The 21,719-nt window shown below is 46.4% G+C and overlaps 1 protein-coding gene across 4 annotated transcripts in view; it reads right to left on the reverse strand.

Moving 5' to 3' along the window:
- Positions 1–21,719, reverse strand: part of VDAC1 (voltage dependent anion channel 1) — a 584,928-nt gene that overhangs the window by 334,226 nt on the left and 228,983 nt on the right. For all 4 annotated transcript variants that reach the window (XR_012242902.1, XM_073620778.1, XM_073620777.1 and 1 more), the window contains exons 4-5: positions 1,181–1,333; positions 1,025–1,077 (exon numbers count right to left, since the gene is read on the reverse strand). Coding sequence is in view for 3 of the 4 variants with exons in the window: in XM_073620778.1 (XP_073476879.1) it covers positions 1,025–1,077; positions 1,181–1,333 (206 nt within the window). In the remaining variant the exon portion in view is untranslated. The remainder of the gene's footprint in view (positions 1–1,024; positions 1,078–1,180; positions 1,334–21,719) is intronic.

Raw genomic sequence — 21,719 nt, forward strand, 5'->3', positions numbered from 1 at the left:
GTCAAACAGGCGATGTATAATGATGGCGGGCGGTCCAGAAGTGGTTAAAGTGGTTGTAAAAGCAAAAGGTTTTTTACCTTAATGCATTCTATGCATTAAGATAAGAAACCTTCTGTGCGCAGCAGCCCCCCTCAGACCCCCCTAATACTTACCTGAGCCTCATCTCGATCCAGCGATGTCCATGAGTGCCTTGGCCATCTAAGACTCTCCCTCCTGATTGATTGAAACACCGCAAGGGCACCATTGGCTCCAGCTGCTGTCACAGTCAGCTAACCAATGAGGAGGGGGGGGGATGGGTTGAGCGGAACCAAGGCTCTGTGTCTACGGCTTCGCTCGGGTGCCCCCAGAGCAAGCTGCTTGCTGCGGGGGCACTTAACTGGAGGGAGGGGCCAGGAGCTCTAGCCATGGACCCGAGAAGAGGAGGATCTGGACTGCTCTGTGCAAATCATCTATAAATACTTAAAATAAACAGTACCACACTAACCTTCAAATTATCATACTGTCTCAAAGAGGGTTGGGACAGTGCTGTGCATAGTGGTGTGAATCTAGCAAACTGTGCTTACTGATTGAAGGAGAGATCACAGAGAGGTGTATTGAGATACAGTTTTGACCAAGCTGCACTGCTTAGACTACAGTTGAAAAAAAATAGAGCGACATCTGTATCTAGTATCTGGCAGCAGTGTCTAAATGAAAAAAAAAAACTGGCTTAACAGAATTACACATTTTTTGGCAGGTAATTTTTTTGGCACACATGCATTTTAACTGTACATTTAACAGTTTGCCTACACTTAAGCTTTAAGGTAAATGGTTCAGGAACTTTGGACCTTTTACAACCTCTTCTGGTTATATACAGGAGGCTATTGTGCAAGGTAAGTTAGGGAAAAACATACAATTACAGTGGATGAAATATGAAACCAACATTCACACTGTATTGTATCAGAGTATGCTATGAGGGAAGAACAAAGCCAACCAAACTTTGTCAGCAAAGTTATTGTACAGACATAGAAAAACAGTCATGTCTTACCCAGTGTTAGGAGAAAATGAGGAGTCAAAGGTCAACTTCAGTCCTTTTGCAAGCTGAACAAAAAGAAATAAGCCAGTTGCATTTACATCAGTCACTGATAATTGGCAATGTGAATGTAGTTTAGACATCTGGCAAAACTGCTATACTCGAGCTTACTTGATCTTCTACTGTGATCTCTGTGCCAAGCGTGTTATCTGTGTTCCACTTCTCGATGAATGTCAAACCATATTCTGCCCATTTGTACTTTGTTTCCAAGCTTCCAGTGACTTTACTGGTCTCGGCATTTGCTGATCCGGAACTTATGAATTCCTGAAAATCCATAAAGAAAATTGCTATTACAGTGAGATAAAGAACATGTTAACATGCTCAGACAAATTTCAACTTGGCCATCCACACGTAGACCTAAAGTAAAAAAAAAATTACTGCTAAATGCAGCATTCTACCCACCACAGTATCTTCTTTTCAAATATGGTTCATTAACCTAGGGAAATGTTGCTCTAGATCCCATAATGTCTGGTGACAAGACCAAATGTAAAAGCGTTTGGTATATAATCCTTTCATCAGAGATCACGTGACCTAGGCATTTAGTGACAAGGCTGACTACTGTAAGTGCCGGTTCACACAGGGGCGACCTGTCAGGCGACCTAGCCGCTTGACAAGTCGCCTCCCGTTCTGCACAATGGAACCGTTCTAATAGGAGCGACGCAAGTCGCTCCGACTTAGAAAAAGGTTCCTGTACTACTTTGGGGGCGACTTGGGGCGACTTGCATAGACTTCTATACAGAAGTCGTTTTGCAAGTTGCCGTGGAAGTCGTGTGCAGGTCGCGCAAGTCGTGCCGCCCCTGTGTGAACCGGGGCTAAGGTTCCAGAGCAGAATTTTCTACACAGCAAGTAAATATCTGAATTTAAAGCGAAATTAAACCCATTAATTTAACAGTTTCAATAAAGTTACTGTACATTCCCAGCCTTCTGCCCAGCCTGCTGTCACATTTGCTTGTGCTCTCAACCAAACTGTCAAACCATCAAATAGCTGCTGTTATAATTAATCACACGTGCAGCATTATGGCAGTTACATAACAAAGGCTAAGATGCCAGCTTCCTTAACCGAAAAGGATAGGAGGGTTTATTTCTGCTCTAAAGTCGAACTAAACCCATTAATTTAACGGTTTCCCAAAACAGTTACATTTACGGCATGCTGAAGAGGATTGCTGTCACAGCTGCTTGTTCTCTCAACCGAACTGTAAAGCAATTAAATGGTTTGTGTCATAACTAATCACATGGGCAGTACCATGGCAACTGCAGGCCAAACAGTAGCTAAGATGGCAGCTTCCTTGGTTGTAAAGTATAGAAGGATTTAGTTTCGATCTTACACAGAAAGGAGGGCGGAAGGTGGAAGCATGGTGCTGCACAGGTGTTCACTTATGACCCCAGCCATATGATGGTTTGACAGTTTGGTTGAAAGCACTAGCAAATGTTACAGTTAGCATACCCGGCATGGCGGGAATGTAACTTTTTTTAACCACTTCCCGACCAGCCACCGCAGTTTTACTGAGGCAGAATAGCACAGGTGGGCGAAACGACGGCTCCTTTAAGCGGAATAGCAGGAGCGCGTGCCGATGGTCGTGATGACCGCTGGCCGCACGCGATCGTGGGAACGAGAGGCAGAATAGGGATGTGTGTGTGTAAACACACAAATCCCTGTTCTGTAAGCTGAAGAGAGGCAGATCGTGAGTTCCTAATAGATAGAAACCACGATCTGTCATCTCCTATAGTCAGTCCCCTCCCCCCACATTTAGAACACACAGTCAGGGAACAAGTTAACCCCTTGATCGCCCCCTAGTGTTAACCCCTTCCCTGCCAGTGACATTAACACAGTAATCAGTGCATTTTTATAGCACTGATCCCTGTATAATTGTCAATGGTTTCAAAAATGTGTCAAGTGTCTGATGTGTCCGCCATAATGTCGCAGTCCCAATAAAAATAAAAATTGCAGATCGCCGCCATTACTAGTAAAAAAAAAAAAAATAATAAAAATGCCATAAATCTATCCCCTATTTTGTAGACGCTATAACATTTGTGCAAACCAATCAATATATGCTTATTGCGATTTTTATTACCAAAAATATTTAGAAGAATACATATCGGCCTAAACTGAGGGAAAAATGCGCTTTTTAAAAAAAAAAAAAATAGATGGGTTTAGTTTCACTTTAACGGTTTCCCAAAACAAGGCATGCCGTGAATGATAACTCACATCTGCTTGTGAACTCAAACAAAGTGTCAAACTATTAAATGCACCTGCAGATCAAACAGAGACCAAGATAGCAGCTTCCTTGACTGTTAAGCAGGGTTCCCCAACCCCCAGGCCACGGCCCACTGCCGGGCCGTGGCTTGTTTGCAGCTTGGCCATGAAGGCTGCACTGTCTGACGTGCGACGGTGGGAAAGCGGAGAGATGACATCTCTTACTGTCCGCCCAGGACACCGCTCTTCAACCCACACAGTGGGGCTGCTACACTGTGGTGAGGCGGGGGAGCAGACAGATGAGATCATATCTCACCGCCCGCCCGGATCACCGCTCTTCTGCCCTCGCAGTGGGGCGGGGGAGCAGAGAGATATGAGATCATCTCTCTTCGCCCGCTCGGATCACCGCTCATCCGTCCACACAGCGGGGCCGCTACACTGCTGGAGGTGAGGCAGGACAGCAGAGAGTTGAGCTCATCTCTCACCAGCCCCGCATCACCGCTGTTCTCCCTCACTGGCATGTGCTGCCACCACGGCAGGTGACAAACCTCATTTGGTTGCAGGTGTGACAAACCACATCTGATAGCAGGTGGCAAACCACATCTGGTGGCAGGAAGCAAACCACATACAATGTCAGGTGATGTGGCAAGCAACAATCCACATCTGGTAGCAGGTGACGTGGAAAGTGTAAAACCAAATCTGGTGGCAGGCAAGGTGGCAAGTGACACTCTGCATCTGGTGGCAGATTCTGCATTATGGCGAGTTGAAGTATTTCATTCTATATTACAATGTAATGACAGAAATAATGTGCTTGAATCATCCTGACACCATATCAGCCATGGTGCTGTGATGACTGAAGCGCTAACACCAGCCATTTCCCCTACAAATTGCCCGCAAAAAGCCGCATAAATCCCACCCGGTCCTTGGCATGCTTTTATTCCACAACGCTGGTCCTCAGTGCCAAAAAAGTTGGAGACCACTGCTGTAAAGGACAGGAGGATTCAAGTTCCACTTTAAAGGAGAAGTCCAGACAAAGCTTATTTGGCTGGGCTTCTCCTATGGATAACAGGAGTGCAATTAGTTTTGTCCTGTGACCCGTTTTCAGCAGAGAACGGGCTGAAGTCCGCTCTCTGCTGATGTCACAGAAATCAGTCCAGGCACCGCGTCATCACGACAATAAAGTCTGGATCCGCCGGGTGCTTGGACTGATACTCTTCTCAACCTCTCAGCGAGCCACAGAGAACTGAGAGAACTGAGCCATCGCCGGAGTTGGATCACTCGGTTCTCACTGCAGAGGCTCCGGCGGACCAATGCTGCAGCCACCTAAGTATAAAAAAAGCAAAAAAAGAAAAACAAACTTGTGTTATGCAAAAAAAATAAAATATATATATATATATATATATATATATATATATATATACACACACACAAATATTTAGTACATCCCTGCAATGCATGCATACTTTATTTGCATATCGCTTTATAAATGCTGCAAGCACAGAAAAGACATGTTAATCTGCCTGAAATTGAGCATGCTCCCAACTTTGTTTTTGCTGACAACAATCCCAACCACTAGTGTCAGCCATGCTTGGAGGACCTACCCTAACCTCTCTGTCCTGCTTCACATTCATACATTGATTTTTTTCCAAGCAAAACAGTGCTGCTGACTATTTACTGTTGCCTACCAACACACTTTGTACAGGGAAAGGGTTGCTAGGAGACCCAATTCTGGTGGCCCCTTAACCACTTGCCCATTGGGCACTTAAACCCCCTTCCTTATTTTTTTTTTTCCTTTTTTTTTTTTTGCTACGTCAGCGAGTTCATTTGAGAGGTTTAAATCACCATTATAGTCATTTTTATCCCATCTCATTGTCACATCATAGTAGCGTAGCCTTTTCATTATTATAATTCTTTATTTATCCTTTGTAAAGTACAAAAACCACGCAAAGCCTATAACATATCCCAGTATGTACTTCGTGAATTTCCCATTTTATCCTTTAATCTCCTGGCTAATACTTTGGCAAATAATTTAATATCTGCGTTCAGCAGCGCTATCGGCCTGTAGCTCGAACACAACAAGCTATCTTTTCCTTCCTTTAAGATTAATGTCACTGAAGCTGTCAAAGCCCCCTCGCATAGCTCCCCCTGGCCCCCCAACCCGTTCCAAATCTGACAGAGCTTTGGGACCAGGGGCTCTTTAAATTTTTTAAAAAAATAGGTTGTAAAGCCATCCGGCCCTGGGCTCTTTCCAGGGGGAGATGATTTTAAGGCCGTCAAGATCTCTTCTTCAGTGATTGGTCTATCCAATTCCCCTGTATCGCTTTCTGAAAGACTTGGTAGTCCTGCCACTTTTAGAAACTCATTCACCTTTTCCTCTCTTTCCGGGGTTCCATTCCCGCATTGTCTGACTGAGTAAAGCTTTGTATAATACTTCCGGAATTCTTCAGCTATCTCTCTAGATGTATGTCTTAGTACCCCCTTTTTATTCTGAATCCTGCCTATGAAGTTTACCCCTCTTTTCCTCTTCAACACTGTTGCCAGATGCTTCCCTACTTTATTACCCCCTCTGAATCTCTCTTTTAGATGTTTACTTAAGATTCGATTAGATTCTATCTCCATTAAGTCCTTTAGTTCTTCTCTTTTTATTATTAATTGTTGTGGGAGAGTATTGTGAATCCCTTTAAAGGCTTTGTGGGTTTGTTCGAGATGGTGAATTTCATTTATAAGATCTGCCTTTCTTTTTAAGCTTTCTTTCTTCACGCTTGCCCCAATTGAGATCAAGATGCCCCTTATGTATGCTTTTAATGCCTCCCACAGGACTGATCCCGATGTCTCCCCCGTATCATTTATCGAAAGAAACCCATCGATTTCTTCCTGTATTTTTCCACTAATATTGGGATTTACGATAAGTTTTTCATTCAGATGCCATGAAAATGGGGACCTCCGCAATCCCGGGATCCCCACTTTCATCAAGACTGGAGAGTGATCTGACAACGTGGTTATTTCAATCTTCGTGTCCTTTACAAATTCTAACAAGCTGTGGTCTACCATTAGATAATCCAGCCTTGAATAGGACCCATCCCCCGGGGAGTAAAAAGTATAATCCTTGACTTTCGCGTGCTGCACTCTCCATTTGGCAGTTATGTAATTTGAGCCCGATGTTTAAGAGTTTTCTACTTACTCCCTGTGATCTAGATATGCTATCCAACACTGGATCTAAGCAAAAATTGAAATCCCCTGCCAGTATCACCTCTCCAGCCCTAAAATCCATCAACCTATTTAGGGCTTGAGACAAAAACTCGATCGGATTTCTATTTGGGCAATACACATTTGCCAGAGTAAAAATCCTTTCCCGATCCTCACCTTCAAGAAAAGATAGCGGCCTTCCAGATCTGCTCTTCTTTCTAAGAGAACAAACTTGGTCCGTTTTGAGAACCCGACTGCCACCCCTTTGGCCCTCTTTATAGGGGAGTCACTATAGAACCAGTTCGGGAAGGAATTTGAAAACAACCTGATACGTGTATCCAGTGTTAGGTGGGTCTCCTGAAGAAACACTACATCCGCATTGTAATGCTTTAACTCTCTTAGCACCTTATGTCTCTTGGAAGGAGAATTCAGCCCTTTTACGTTGTATGTCAAACAGTTAATCTCTGTCATCTCGCCTTGTTCTCAAAAAAGGGCCTCATCACACTAATGCATACTCCTTTTAATGCCCCTTTATGGAACCCCTGCACGACCGGTTCCCAACCCTCCCCCCGATCCCCCACTCCCCACTCCCACCACTGCTCCCCCAGACCTTACCTCTCCCTCCCCCCCACCCAAACCACCCACCCACCCCATACCCCCTCCCTCGATCCTCCCCCCTGCCAGCCAATACCTGGCTCTAAGTCCGCAGCAAAAGAATAACATTGGTCTCTGCTTGCGTCCAGCCAAAATATTGGGGTGACTCCGACAGCGGGTCGCCACGGTTGCCCAGATCCCCTCCCCACTCATGGGGGGGAATCGGGGCCAGCGGACGGCTAGAAACATAACAACTCTTCATATAAATCGCACCCCCCCCATCCTCCCAACTCCGCCCACGCTCCACCTCCCCATCCCTCCCTCATAATTTGGTAAATTACAATCATATACCCCAATCTGCCCCATTGGAGACCCAACAAAATTCCCGATCCTCCTCTACCTAATCGGGTATAACTGGAGTAGGAATGTCCAGCTCTCTACAAAAATCCTGTAAGTCCTCTAAATGTTTCAGTCTGACAGTTCTACCTGCTTTCACAACATTCAAGGATGTAGGGAAACCCCAGCTATATTTTAAATTTGCCTTCCTCAGTATTTCCAGCAGAGGTCTTAACTGGCGTCTCCTGGACAAGGTCCCCGCCGAAAGATCAGCATAGATCTGGATCACTACCCCATCAAATTTTACAGGCTGGACTCTTCTAAGGTTGCTCCAGATCCTTGCTTTATCGTCGTAATGATGAAATCTAATAATAACGTCTCTAGGTGTATCTTCACTGACACTTGGGGGTTTCCTTATCCTGTGGACCCGATCTATCTTCAATTCTTCATTAAGTCCTCTGTCTAATATCGGGTTAAAGATTGCTTTTATTTTAGAAGGCAGGTCTTAACCATGTTCTGGTAAGGCTCGTATCCTTAAATTTTGTCTGCGACTTTGGTTTTCTTGTTCTAATTTATAGAGTGCGTCCCGTTGGGCCATTTGTAAATTCCTTATTTGTTGTTTTAATTCAATTATTTCACGATCCTGCTTCTCAGAAGCTTCCTCCACTATTTCCACTCGCTTCAGCAGATGGCCCATATCAGTTCTGACATTGAGGGTCTCGGATTTAATTACATTTTCCAGCTTAGCAAACATATCTAATAATTCAGTTTTTGTTGGTAGTGACTCCATGATACTCTCTTCCTCTGAACTAAGATCTTTCCTTTCTTCTCTGGGTGTTCCGCCTTGAGCTCCTTTATTTTTCACTGGGTCTTTCTTCTTATCCTTTCCTCCTTGCTGTTTGCTTTCCTGAGCAGGGCTCCTTGGACTTCCCGAGTTTGCTTCCTTCAGGTATTTCTGGAGAGAACTTGAATTTAAGCTATCTCTTGGCTTCTTAGGTTCCGCCACTCTTTGAGAGCGACCTCGCATGATCGCCTCTGCTCACCTGCACTATCTCTTACTCCCGCACCACTCTCCTTGTTCGCCTCTCTTCCTCCTTTCCCCCCTCGCTCTGCACCACCTTCCTCCGTCCGCCCTCCCCACAGAGCGTGCTTATCAGAGAATAGTGCTAGTCTAAGCAAACACTAATTTCGCTCTTGGTACTTTTGGTGCTGTGGTTGTTCCCTGATAGTTCAGGTCTGTTCACGTCCCTATACAAACAATCCTTCATGATGAAACCCAGTCACCTAAGCATCTACAGTAGTATATATATATTTATTTATTTTTTCACTGAGAGGATCTTGACAAGAAATTCCTTAAAATCAGCTTTGCAACAGCCCGTAGGATACATAGGGAATAAGGAGGAAATAAGGAGGCTATCCCCCCTTTTTTTTTTTTTTTTTTTTTTTTTTTTACCAAGCGCTTATCATGAGCTTATGCATTCTGCCATAACCAGTTTATATCATTGCATAGTCCTACCTTGAGGTTGCTACAGATTTTCTAAGTATACCTCAGATCGCTGTACTCTTCTCCCAAGGAGTCTGCTGGCAACCACAGCTCCAGTCCACTCATCGGATTGAATCTCCAGTAGGCTTCCAGCGGGCCACTGCCCCAGGCTATACCCGGGATGTCAATAGGGCTGGAGGGGTGGTCCAGGGAGGGCTTAAGCCGGGAGCAGAGCCAGGAGAACGGCGGGGAGGAGAGCGAGCTCAGCCTGCATGGAGGGTCTCAGGCCGGTCCGAGGTCTCCGGCTATATGCCGAGACAGCTATGGTACTTACGGCTCCGGACACTGGCTCCAGAACGCTTCCCGGTGTGTGTATCCCGCACTCACCGGACCCTCCAGCTCCCTGCTTCACGTGCAGATCTCTTCGGCATCGCACACGATTCCGCCGCCCACTTCCACAGCGCCGCCGTCAAGCCCCTCCCCCAACTCTAGTACGTCACATCACGCCTTAAACCCCCTTCCTAACCAGACCAATTTTCAGCTTTCAGTCTTCTCACATTTTGAATGACAGTCATGCAACACTATACCCTTATGAAATTTTTGTTCTTTTTTCACACAAATAGAACTTTCTTTTGGTGGTATTTAATCACCTCTGGGTTTTTTATTTTTTGCGCTATAAATGAAAAAAAAAAACCAAAGGGGGATTTTTTCGTCATAATTACCTGTAAAATCCTTTTCTTTTTCATACATCATGGGACACAGAGTCAGGCTAATATTCATTACCTGCTGGGTTATACTTCATCTCCAGGTGAATGGACACTGGTAGACCAAAGGTCTTTAGACAGGAAGTGATCCTCTATATAATCCCTCCCATACAGGAAGTACTTCAGTTTTGTAGCAAGCACTGAATCCTCACAAAAGAGGGGAGGGATCTCTGTGTCCCATGATGTACTCAAAAGAAGAGGATTTTACAGATTAGTATGATGAAAAAATCCTATTTTCTTTTTTATACATCGTGGGACACAGAATCAGGCTAATATTCATTACCTGCTGGGACGTCCCAGAGCAATAGCCTTGAGGGGAGGGAGCCACCAGACCTTATACGGCAGCCTGCAGTACACTGCGGCCGAAAGCAAAATCCTCAGCTGCTCGTACATCAACTTAAAAGTTTGTGAACATATGCACTGAAGACCAGGTAGCAGCCTTATAAATCTGAGCCACAGATACCTGATGGCGAAAAGCCCAGGAGGTCCCTACACTCTTGGTAGAACAAGCTCTCTCCCTAAAGGGAGGAGCTTTACGTTTCAGACCGTAGGCCTGAATGACCAATTAACAGACCCAATTGGCAATGGAAGCCTTTGAAGCTGCTTGCCCCTTCTTGGGTGCTTTTGGTAAAACAAAAAAGGAGTCTGATCTTCGGATCTCCGCAGATCTAGACAAATAAACCTTGACTGCCCGGGCGACGTCCAAGGAATGCAGTCGTCTCTCTTCCGCTGAACGAGGCTGAAAGAAAAAAGAAGGCAAAATAATGTCCCGATTTAAATAAAAGGCTGACACCATTTTTGGAAATAAGGAAGGAAGGAACATGGTGAAGGATCAAGTATGGTTCCCTACATGAAAGAGCCGCCAACTCTGACACCCTTTAAGCCGAGGTGATTGCCATCAGGAAGGCTAGCTTGCATGACAGCAAGTCTGATGGAATTTCATTGATAGGTTCAAGTGGTTGTTTCTGTAACACAGAAAGCACCAAGTTTAAAGGATACATAGGTGACCTAATGGGGGGGGGGGGCAGCAAACAAGTTGCCCCCTGCATAAAGGTTCGGACCAGCGAATGGGAGGCTAAAGGCCTTTGGAAGAATACTGACAGGGTCGAAATCTGACCTCTGATTGTACTCAAAGCCAATCTGATTTCCATAGTTGACTGTAGAAAAGAGAGATTTTTCCCAATCACATATTTACGAGGATGCCATTTTTTGGCTTCACACCAAGCAATACAAGTCTTCCAGACCTGATGATAGATCTTACTAGTGACAGCTTTTCTAGCATTCACTAGGGTAGACACCACTGGTTCTGAGATGCCACGGTCCTTTAACACCCTGGGTTCAATAGCCATGCCGCCAAATTTAGAGACTTAAATTGGGGTGGAATATAGGACCTTGAGACAGTAGATCAGGGCAACGTGGAAGCGTCCATGGCCCGTCTATTGTCAGTCTCACAATCTCCGGGAACCAGGGCCTTCTGGGACAGGCTGGTGCACCAGAATGACTGGAACCCCCTCTCTCTACGAATCCTGCGCAACAATTGTGGAAGGTGAGGGATCGGAGGGAAAGCATAAACCAGGGAGTACTGGCTCCATGGAACTACCAGAGCATCTATTGCGATTGCCAGAGGATCTTTTGTTCTGCTATAGCTTGTTGTTGCACCTGGATGCCAATAGGTCAACCTATGGCAATCCCCAGTGCTGGCAAATTTCCTGGAACACCCCTGGGTGTAGTAAAGACCATTCTCCCAGGATATAGACTGTGGACAGAATTGGCACATGTCCCTCTGCCCAGGCTAGTATGTGATTCACCTCCTTCAGAGCTGAACGACTCCCGGTACTGCCTTTGTGGTTTATACAGGCCACTGCAGTGGCATTGTCGGACTTAACCTTGATAGGACAGTCCTGAAGCTCCACCGTCCAGGACCGTAGGCCCAGACATACTGCCTCTAATTCTAGGACGTTAATGGGCAGGATCTGTTCTGACCTTGACCATTTCCCCTGAGCTGTGAGACCCTCTAGGGTCCCTCCGCAGCCTGAGAGACTGGCATCTGTAGTCAGTACTCCCCAAGTTACCGGAAGGAAGGATTTTCCCTTTCGCAGGTTCTGATCCTGCAACCACCAGTTTAGGCTTAAGCGTGCGAGATAAGAACACTGAATAATCCAGGGCTTGTCCTCTCCTGTTCCAAGCCAACAAGATGTCTTGTAATGGACTGAAATGAAACTGGGCATAGGGCACTGCCTCGGAGGATACCATCCTCTCTAGAAGACTCATACAGAGCCGAAAGGAGGGTTGCCTGGTGCCCCTTATCTGACGCACCTGATCCTTCAGGGAACAGATAAGCAAGTATACTCTTGCTTGGACCGTATCTAGGATCAGACCTCAATATTTTAGGCTTTGAGCTGGTTTCAAGGCTGACTTTTCGGTATTTATGATCCAGCCTAAGCTTTTAAAATACCGCACTGTGCATGTTATGCTCTGTTCTAGAGCCTGTAATGAGTGATCTCTGAGCAGGAGGTCGTCCAGATACCCGAGCACCAGGACCCCTACTGGTGCTAGGACCTTTGTGAACACCTGGGGAGCTGTAGCAAACCCGAAGGGTAGAGCCACAAACTGAAAATGACATTCCTCTACTGCAAATCTTAGGAACCTCTGATAAGGCTGAAAGATAGGTATGTGTAAATCCATCTGAAAGGACTGTATCAGTAGATACTGGTTCAGGGATCTTAGGTCCAAAATGGGCCTTGTGTCCCCGTTTGGTTTTTGAATCGTAAACAGGTTCGAGAAAAACCCTGTGCCCCTTTCGGATACAGGAACTTCTACAATCACTCCTTGGTGCACTAAATGATGTAGTGCCTGAAGCAAAAAGTCTCTTTTTGGAGGTTCCGAGGGAACGCTGGATCTTAAAAACCTCTGAAGGTTGTAACCGCGGAATATAGTTGAGGTGACCCAATTGTTTTGAAATAATATTCTCCAAATGTCTGAAAAGTGCAGAAGCTTTCCCCCCACCTGATAGAGTGGGGGCATCTCTTCAAAAGGAGTGCTTGGTGCTGGGTTTAGAAGAATTTTGGACCCAGGGCTTTTTCTGGCCCTGGCCTTGTGGCTTGCCCCTGGCCCTAGCGCCCTGTTGATGGCGGAACTACCTTGGCGGTGAGACATTCAAGGAAGCAGTCCCTGAGGTTTTAAATGAGGGACGCCTGGTGCTTTTCATCACAGGAAGTAGAGAACTCTTCCCTCGGGAAATCTTTTGGATAGATTTGTCCAAATGATCACCAAATAAACGTTCCCCATGAAAGGGGAAACCTGCCAATAACTTTTTACAAGGAAGCTCGGCTGACCAGTTCTTAAGCCACAAAAGTCTGCACATATGTACAGACAAGAGAGCCAAAACTCCCGACCACGACACTACCTGCCTGGAGTTTGCATGTTCTCCCTGTGTCTGAGTGGGTTTCCTCCGGATACTCCGGTTTCCTCCCACACTCCAAAGACATGCTGGTAGGTTAATTGGATCCAGTCTAAATTGGCCCTAGTATAGGTATGAATGTGAGTTAGGGACCTTAGATTGTAAGCTCCTTGAGGGTATAGGGACTGATGTGAATGTATAATATATATATATATATGTAAAGCGCTGCGTAAATTGACGGCGCTATATAAGTACCTGAAATAAATAAATAAATAAATAAACTAGAAACCTACTGCATTGAATCCTTTAAGGTGTCAACAGCAAAACACAGCGCTCGAGGAATAGGTCTTATTTTCAGCCAGATCATCCTCCTGGTTAGGCCTGTCAGGCCGTCTGATCTGATCGTTTATGGACTGGCAAATACCAATTGCTGCAACAGCTGGCTGAGATAGCTGAACTGGCAAAAGAAAAGGAAGCTTTTAATAATTACTCCAATTTCTTGTTCTTTCAAGCCCTGTGTGTTATCTACCGGACAAGTTAAGTTCTTGCTTAAGGAAGAGATTGCTGCATCTACGGCTGGCATGCTCCACTTCTTAAACTTTTCATCCATGGGATATAAAAGGGAAACCTCTTAGGAGAAACAAAAATCCTGTCAGGATGTTCCCAATCAGCATACACCGCCTGTTCCCAAAAGAGGGTGTAAGGCCTCAGGGATCCCAAAGTGGACAAAGGGGGCTCAGTAACCTCTGCAAGGGGCAACTTAAAGCCAGAATGAACCATTTCGGTAAGAGTCTGGATCAAAAGCCTCTGTGACTGAGAGGCAGACATCAACTGGATATCTTCTTGTCCAGATTGCTCGTAAGCAGACTCATCCGCCAGGCCCTCCACAGAATCCTGAGCTTTTAGCGCTTCCCCATCCTCAACCCATTACTGCTCCAAACTAGGAGGCTCTGGGTAGGGGGATCTGTCACGCTTCTTGCTACCTTGTGGGATGGAGGCAATCATGCCAACAATCCTGTGCTCTAACCCGGGGGCCGAGGACAGTTCATCCTTGGTGATAAAGGGTGAAGTAGCAGCGTTGACTGTAGGCACAATACCAGATAGGCGCAGCGGCTCAGATTGCTCGGAAGCCTCTGGTCCTTCAGGGGATATGACTAGGTTCATCAGAAACTACTGACGACATAGGTGCACCCTTCCCTGTAGTGTTAATCCCCCTCCTTTTTTTTTTAAGACATTTACTAGCCACAAAAAGAGAGTACCTGGGTGTAGTATTAAAACACCTCAGAGGGGAGACTCACGTGACCCGGGTAAGGAGCAATGAACTGCTGCAAGTTCCTGGTTCAGAGCCTGCTCTGTGTCCCACAGCTGCCTTCTGGAAGCACCGCATGCTTGGCATACACAGCTTAAATAAGGTGACTGTGCGGCGGAACGTTCTGGGCATGCATGCGCGTGCACGGTCCCCGCGAACGGGCGTGGCTGTATTTGCGTATGACGCTAATCTTTGTAAGGCCAGATAGAGGCTATGGCACATGTGCAGTGAAGCCGCATGCGCCATGGCTGCCAAACTGCTAAGCCCAGCGGCGCTCTTGCAAACTCATGTGCGCCATGGCGAACCAAGGCCAAATGGCGCACCATCATGCGCCGTCATACAGGTAAAAAACAGCCAGACACAAGCAAAAAAAAGGTACACTTTGCAAATACCCACAGCTAGCCCAAAACTCCCCCATATGGTCACCGCACACAGGTGCCCAGCCTCTAGCTAGCTTGACTAATTGTTTCAATCACTGGGACACCCCACAATAAGTAAATAAAGGGCTTTCACTTACTCGTCCAGGCACAGGGTAGCTTAGAAACTAAGAGCCCAATCTTTACCCTTCATGGCCTGTTCCTGTCACTTCAGGACCTTCAAGGACTGGGTACCCTTTTCATGTTTAGGGTCCACTCCCTTGGATCTGTACAGCACCCTGCAGGAATGCCTTAGTGCTGTAGTGTCCAGGATTCCACTTTGCAGGGTCCAGCACCCAGAGGCCGCATTACAGGAAAAACCTTGCAGGTGCTTGAGTCTTCTTTGCGAGGCTTGGGTACCATTTATCTAAGCATATAGAGCCCGTGTCAAATGGATCCAATCGGTCAACACTTTGATTCATTTAAGAACCTTTTGTGGGACTAGAGACTTGGAGCTCAGATAGCTCAAACAACTGTGCCATCAACCTTGCAGACACTGGTAAAAAACTGAAGTACTACCTGTATGGGGGGGGGTTATATAGGGGATCACTTCCTGTCTAAAGACCGTTGGTCTACCAATGTCCATTCACCTGGAGATGAAGTATAACCCAGCAGGTAATGAATATTAGCCTGACTTTGTCCCCCATGATGAATGAAAAAGAAAAATGCTTTTTTTCTTTGTTTCTGTTATACAATTTTCCAAATTAGTAATTTGTCTTCATAAATGTTTGCCAAAATTTATACTGCTAAATATCTTTGGTAAAAATAACCCAAATTAGTGTATATTATTTGGTCTTTGTGAAAGTTAGAGTCTATAAGCTATGGTGCAAGCTACAAGCTATCACTGAAAATTGATCACACCTGATGTACTGACGACATCTAGTGTCTCATTTCTTGAGACACGAACAAGCCAGGAAAGTACAAATACCCCCCAAATGACCCCTTTTTGGAAAGTAGACATTCCAAGATATTTAGTAAGACGAATGGTGAGTTTTTTGAAGTTGTAATTTTTTCCCACAATTCTTTGCAAAAGATTTTTTTTTCACAAAATTGTCATATTAACGGGTTATTTCTCACACAGCATATGCATACTTCCAATTACACCCCAAAACACATTCTGCTACTCCTCCTGAGTATAGCGATGCTACATATGTGAGACTTTTACACAGTCTGGCCACATACAGAGGCCCAACATGCAGGTAGCACCATTAGGAATTCTAGGGGCATAAATTTCAAATCCAATTTAACCACTTATTACACTTTTGTGAACCACTGATGGGCACTGTAGTGGCGTGGATGTGGCACGGATGAGAACTGATGTGGCATGGATGGGCATGAATGAGCCGTGGATGGGGATGGCTGAGCCGTGGATGGGGATGGCTGAGCATGAATAAGGATGGATGGGGAAGAGGCCGGAATGGGCAGAGATCAGCGCTGTGGGCACTACAGATCCAGCCCACAGCGCTGTTGCACTCGATCTTTCCCCTCTCCTCACACTGTACCAATCGGTACAGGGAGGGGAAGAGCTGAAGCGGGCATGCACCGGCTTGTTTACAATGGATTCGGTCATTGGCCCTTTGCCGAAACCTGTGATATTCCCGGGAACACAATTCTGGTAGGACGTCATAGTACGCCCTTCCAGAGTTACCCGACCGCGCTGTAGCAGTCATTCGGCTATGGCCTGGTCGGCAAGTGGCGATCCCACAAACTGTACCAAAAAGCTGATTCTCACTACAGAAAGAAGGTAAAAAAAAAAAAAAATAGGATTTTTATAACAGCTTACCCATAAAATCCTTTTCTTGGAGTACATCACTGGACACAGAGCCATAGTATTAACTATATGGGTATATAGGCACCTTCAGGTGGACACTGGTATAACCAATACAGGAAGTTCACTCCCTATATAACCCCTCCTCCTACCAGGAGTACCTCAGTTTTTATAGCAAAGCAATATACCTAAACCCCAGAAAGAGGAACCTCTGTGTCCCGTGATGTACTCCAAGAAAAGGATTTTACAGGTAAGCCGTTATAAAAATCCTATTTTCTTTATTTTACATCACGGTACACAGAGCCATAGTATTAACTATATGGGACGTCCCATAGCAATGCTATTTGAGGGGAGGGAGACACAAGACCGTAGGGCACTCCCAGACTTGAGGACCTATACTGCTGCAAGCAGCACACTGCGCCCAAAAGGCGATATCCTCATGCCTTCTTACATCCACCTGATAAAACTTGGTGAATGTATGTACTGAAGACCAAGTTGCGGCCTTACATATCTGAGCCATGGAGGCCTGGTGACGCACTGCCCAAGAAGCACTAACTGCTCTGGTAGAATCTTACCCCTTAAATCATAAGCCTGAATTATAACCTGCCAAATCCACTTAGCGACAGTGGATTTCAACGCTGCCTGTCCTTTCCTAGGACCTTCTGGCAGCACAGCCATCAGTCTTCCGCATCTGAGCAGTCGTCTTTAAATAGACCTTGACCGCTCTCACCACATCAAGACTTCTGTTCCCTAGCCTGTTCCTGACCAGCCGCCGCAGTTGTACTGCGGCAGAATGGCACAGGCAGGCGAATCGTCATTATGCTACGTCGGGCGCGCGGCCGGCTAGGGGGCACACGCGCCCCCCCCGCCGGCCTCGACGATTGGATTAGTTCAGGAACTGATCAATCCCCAGGCCCAGGCCAATGAAATCTGGCCTAGACCTGGTGATCGCTCCTGATGAATGATATCCTTCCCCTGTTTGTGTAACTGTAAACACTGACAGGGGAAGTGATGTCATCTCCCTCGTGTCGGTCTTTTCCGTTCCAGACCGAGAGGAGAGAGCATCAGAAAAAGTTAGTTGCACAACTCTACACTGACCGGGTCAAGTAGCCACATAATTCACCCCCGATCACCACCTGTCACTGTGTCACCCAGTACAGCAATCAGATTTTTTTTTTTGATCGCTGTACTAGTGTCATTAGGGACACTTATCAGTGTTAGGGTAATTAGGCCCAGATAGGTCTAGGGACCCCCCTAACCCCCCAATAAAGGTTTAACCCCTTGATTGCCCCGTCACCTGTGATCACAGTATAAGTGTCACAGCTGACGCAGTTTAGCTAGATTTATTTTTATAGCATCAGGGCACCCGCCGTATTTTACTCAATAAAGGTTTAACCCCCTGATCTCCCGGCGGGTGATCAAAGTTAGGTTTTAGCGTCAGATAGGGTCTGCGTCGCCCCAGACAGCGTCAGATCAGTGCCAGTACCGCTAACACACTCGCACGCACTATACGCCTCCCTTAGTAGTATAATGTCTGGTCAGATCAATATCTGAGCAGAACTATGTTAGCGTCCCCAACAGTTTAGGGTCCCTAAAAACGCAGTGTTAGTGGGATCAGCCCAGATACCTGCTAGCACCTGCATTTAAGCCCCTCCGCCCAGCCCACCCAAGTGCAGTATCAAATCGATCTACGTTCCAGAGTCACCCATTTCTGGCAAACAGCCCCAAAAATGTTGGGGTGAAGAGAAAAAATCCCCCTGGGAGCAACTGCCAGAGGCTCAAGAAGTCCGCCTGCCAATTCTCTACTCCCGGAATAAAAACTGCTGATAGGCACGGAACATTCCTTTCTGCCAAAGTTAGGATATGGTTCACCTCCCTTTGTGCTGCGAGACTCCTGGTGCCCCCTTGGTGATTGATGTGAGCCAAAGCTGTGGCATTGTCGGATTGTATCCTGACAGGACAACCCCGTAACCTGAATGTCCAGGCCTTTAGGGCCAGACCCGCTGCCGAATCTCTAGGATGTTAATGGGCAAGGTCCTTTCGGTTCTTGACCACTGTCCCTGGACAGTTGTCTTTTCTAGCACTGCTCCCCAGCCTGAAAGCCTGGCATCTGTCATTACCACCTTCCAGATAACTGGTCTGAAGGATTTTCCTTTCAGCAGATTCTGGGTTAGCAACCACGAACTGAGGCTTTGGGACACCCTTGGGGACAGCTGCATTGGCAAGTCTAAAGCTTGAATCGTTTTGTTCCAAGCAGACAGGAAAGATTTTTTTTTAAAAAGTCTCGAATGGAACTGGGCATAGGGAACTGCTTCGAATGAAGCCACCATCTTTCCGAACAACCTCATGCAAAGGCGAATGGAGGGATCTCCTTTCGACCTGACCATCTGCACCAGCTTTCTTATGGAGTTGATCTTTGCCTGAGGCAAGAACACCTTTTTCTGAGCTGTGTCTATGATCAGACCCAAGTACTCCAGCCTTTTTAGCGGTTTTAAGGAAGATTTCTCTAGGTTGAGAATCCAACCTAGACTTTCCAGGTAACTGGTTGTAATGCGCACGCTTTGCTCCAAACGAGCCACCGACTGGTCTATTAGCAATAGATCGTCTAGGTACGCCAAGACTGTTATGCCCTGTGCCCTTAAACCTGGCTAGAGGTGGGGCCAAAACTTTTGTAAACACGTGGGGAGCTGTAGCTAGCCCGAAGGACAAGGCTAGAAACTGAAAATGCTGCTGTTCTACCTGAACCGCAGAAACCTTTGGTGAACGGGAAATATAGGGACATGCAGATATGCATCCCTAATGTCGATAGACGCCAGAAGTTCTCCTCCTGGTAGGATGGAAACCACTGACCTGATCGACTCCATCCGAAAAGAGCGGATCTTCAGGAACGGATTTAGATTCTTTAGATCTAGAATGAATCTGACATCTCCATTCGGTTTTGGTACCGTAAAGAGGTTTGAATAAAACCCCAAACCTTGCTCTTCTGTGGGGATTTGTATGATCACCCCCTGGGCCAGAAGATCTTTGGGAACGTTTGACCTCAGAAAACGAGACGGTGGAAACTCCCGAAATTCTAGTTTGTACCCTAGAGTTACCATTGAGATGACCCATCTGTCCTAAATTTCCTCTTGACAGACTTCGGAAAACTGCAGAAGTCTTCCCCCCACCCTGGTGAGCGGGGGCGCCCCTTCATAATGAGGCTTTAGAATTCTGTTTTGCAGGTTCCTGCCCCCAGGACTTCTTTTGTGCCTGGGCCTGACCCTGAGGCTTTCCTCTAGAGTCTGACGGTGGAGGCCGTCGCCACTGCCTAGAGGCGGATGCCCCTGGCGCAGGAGAAAGAGACCGCTTAAATGAAGGGCGTGTATTCTTTTTTTTGACTGGCAAAAGAGTACTATTCCCACTAGAAATCATTTGGATGTATTTGTCCAAATCATCCCCAAATAACCGATACCCATGAAAAGGAAAACCAGTCAGGAGCCTTTTACACGATGCTTCGGCTGACCAATTTTTTAACCACAGGATCCTACGCATGTGTACTAGCACAAGCGTAAGGCAGGACACCTGGTAAATAGAATCTTTAATGGCGTCTATGGCAAAACATAATGCTTTTGGTAGCTCGGCCAAATCCCAGGCTTGTTCTACAGTAACCTCCTTAAGGGCCTGTCTAAACTGGTCCTTTAGGGACTGACAGATACCTTTTGCAGCGACTGCAGGCTGAGTAACCTTAAGCATTTGTGCATTGTCCACTGGACCTTTATTCACACTGGATATCGCAGTGTCAACTGCTGGTACATTCCATCTTTTGGTGAATTTCTCCTCCATGGGATAGAGAACTGAGAATCTCTTTGGAGGGAGAAAATGCTTATCCGGGTGATCCCATTCAGCAAAAATAAGCTGTTCTAATAATGCATGGACAGGAAACGCATGCAAAGGCTATGAAGGTTTTAAAGGAACCCAAAGAAGAAACTGAACTTTCAGCTGACTCCGTTAGGCGTAGCTTGAAAATGGAACAAACTATCTCCGTAAGAGATTGGACCAGCAATTTCTCAGATTGCGAGGCTGAAAAGGGTTCATTCACCGTTGTTTCCTCTGCAGAGGAGTAATCTGTTTGCCTTTCCTCATGATCTCCTGAGGGTAACACCTCATCCTATACCCACTGTCCCCTTGGTAAAGGGTCTAAAGTGGGGGAGGGGGATCTAACAAGCTTCCTATCCTTTTGGATGGAGGATGCTATTAAAGCCGCTAATCTTCCCTCTAGGCAAAGGAAAAGGCATCTTCAGTCATGTATACAGGGGCTGAGATGTGAAAAGCAGCTGCACCACCAATTGGTACCAATGACTCACCCTGGCTTGCCACATCTGGTATTTCAGGAGAGGATGACAGTGTGGAGGCACGACTGGAGTTCCCAGCGCCTGGGAGTGAAATCTTTGGTACCTTTTGCGGTGTCGTTTTTGGAAGCCATAGTGCTAAGCACAAAAGCAGAGGCACTAAGTGAATGTACTACTTGCTGAGCAATAGTTTAGCAATACAATGCTGCTAATAAAGTTCAGCTTGGTGCTGAGTAAAATGTATTTCCTGTAGTGGAAATGCCTGTATGCATTTGCCTTACGTGCCTCCAGCGCTCCTGTGTGCCAGACATCCATATTCTTCAGCTTCTAGGCTGAGAAGCGTCCGTTTTCTGCTCGACATCCTCAGCGCCTGTGCTCCTTGTGTACGCTATGACCCGCACACGGCGCCGCACCTAAGCCACGCCCCCTCTTGTTTAAACTACCAATAGTCCACACACGCGCAGACGGCATTTGGGTCTGCCAGTGCAGACCCAGCGAGAGGGGAGGGAAGGGAAGGCTGGGGAGGCGGGGAATTTAAACTTTGACATTTATGGGCTTCTGTGGGGACACAAACTATCACCATAGGGAAGCCGCCGCACCCCCCGAGGGGGGGGTACAAACTACTGTTGAACCTCCCAGACCCTTAGTTCCCCCAGGGGGAAAAGAACATGCTGCAAACTTTGTCCTAGATGAGGAATCCCCCGTGGCTGGCCGAGACCACACACATGCTGTTGGCTGGGACACAGAGCTGACTGAGAAGCAACGTACCAGGCATGTGCATTTACTCCCTCTAGTGGAGACTTTAAGGCATGACAACATTTTACTCATGGAAGAAAAAACCACAGGTGGACTTTTTACAGTTCCTAGGCTTC

This window comes from Aquarana catesbeiana, linkage group LG03 (genome assembly GCF_042186555.1).
Source record: "Aquarana catesbeiana isolate 2022-GZ linkage group LG03, ASM4218655v1, whole genome shotgun sequence".
NCBI lineage: Eukaryota > Metazoa > Chordata > Amphibia > Anura > Ranidae > Aquarana > Aquarana catesbeiana.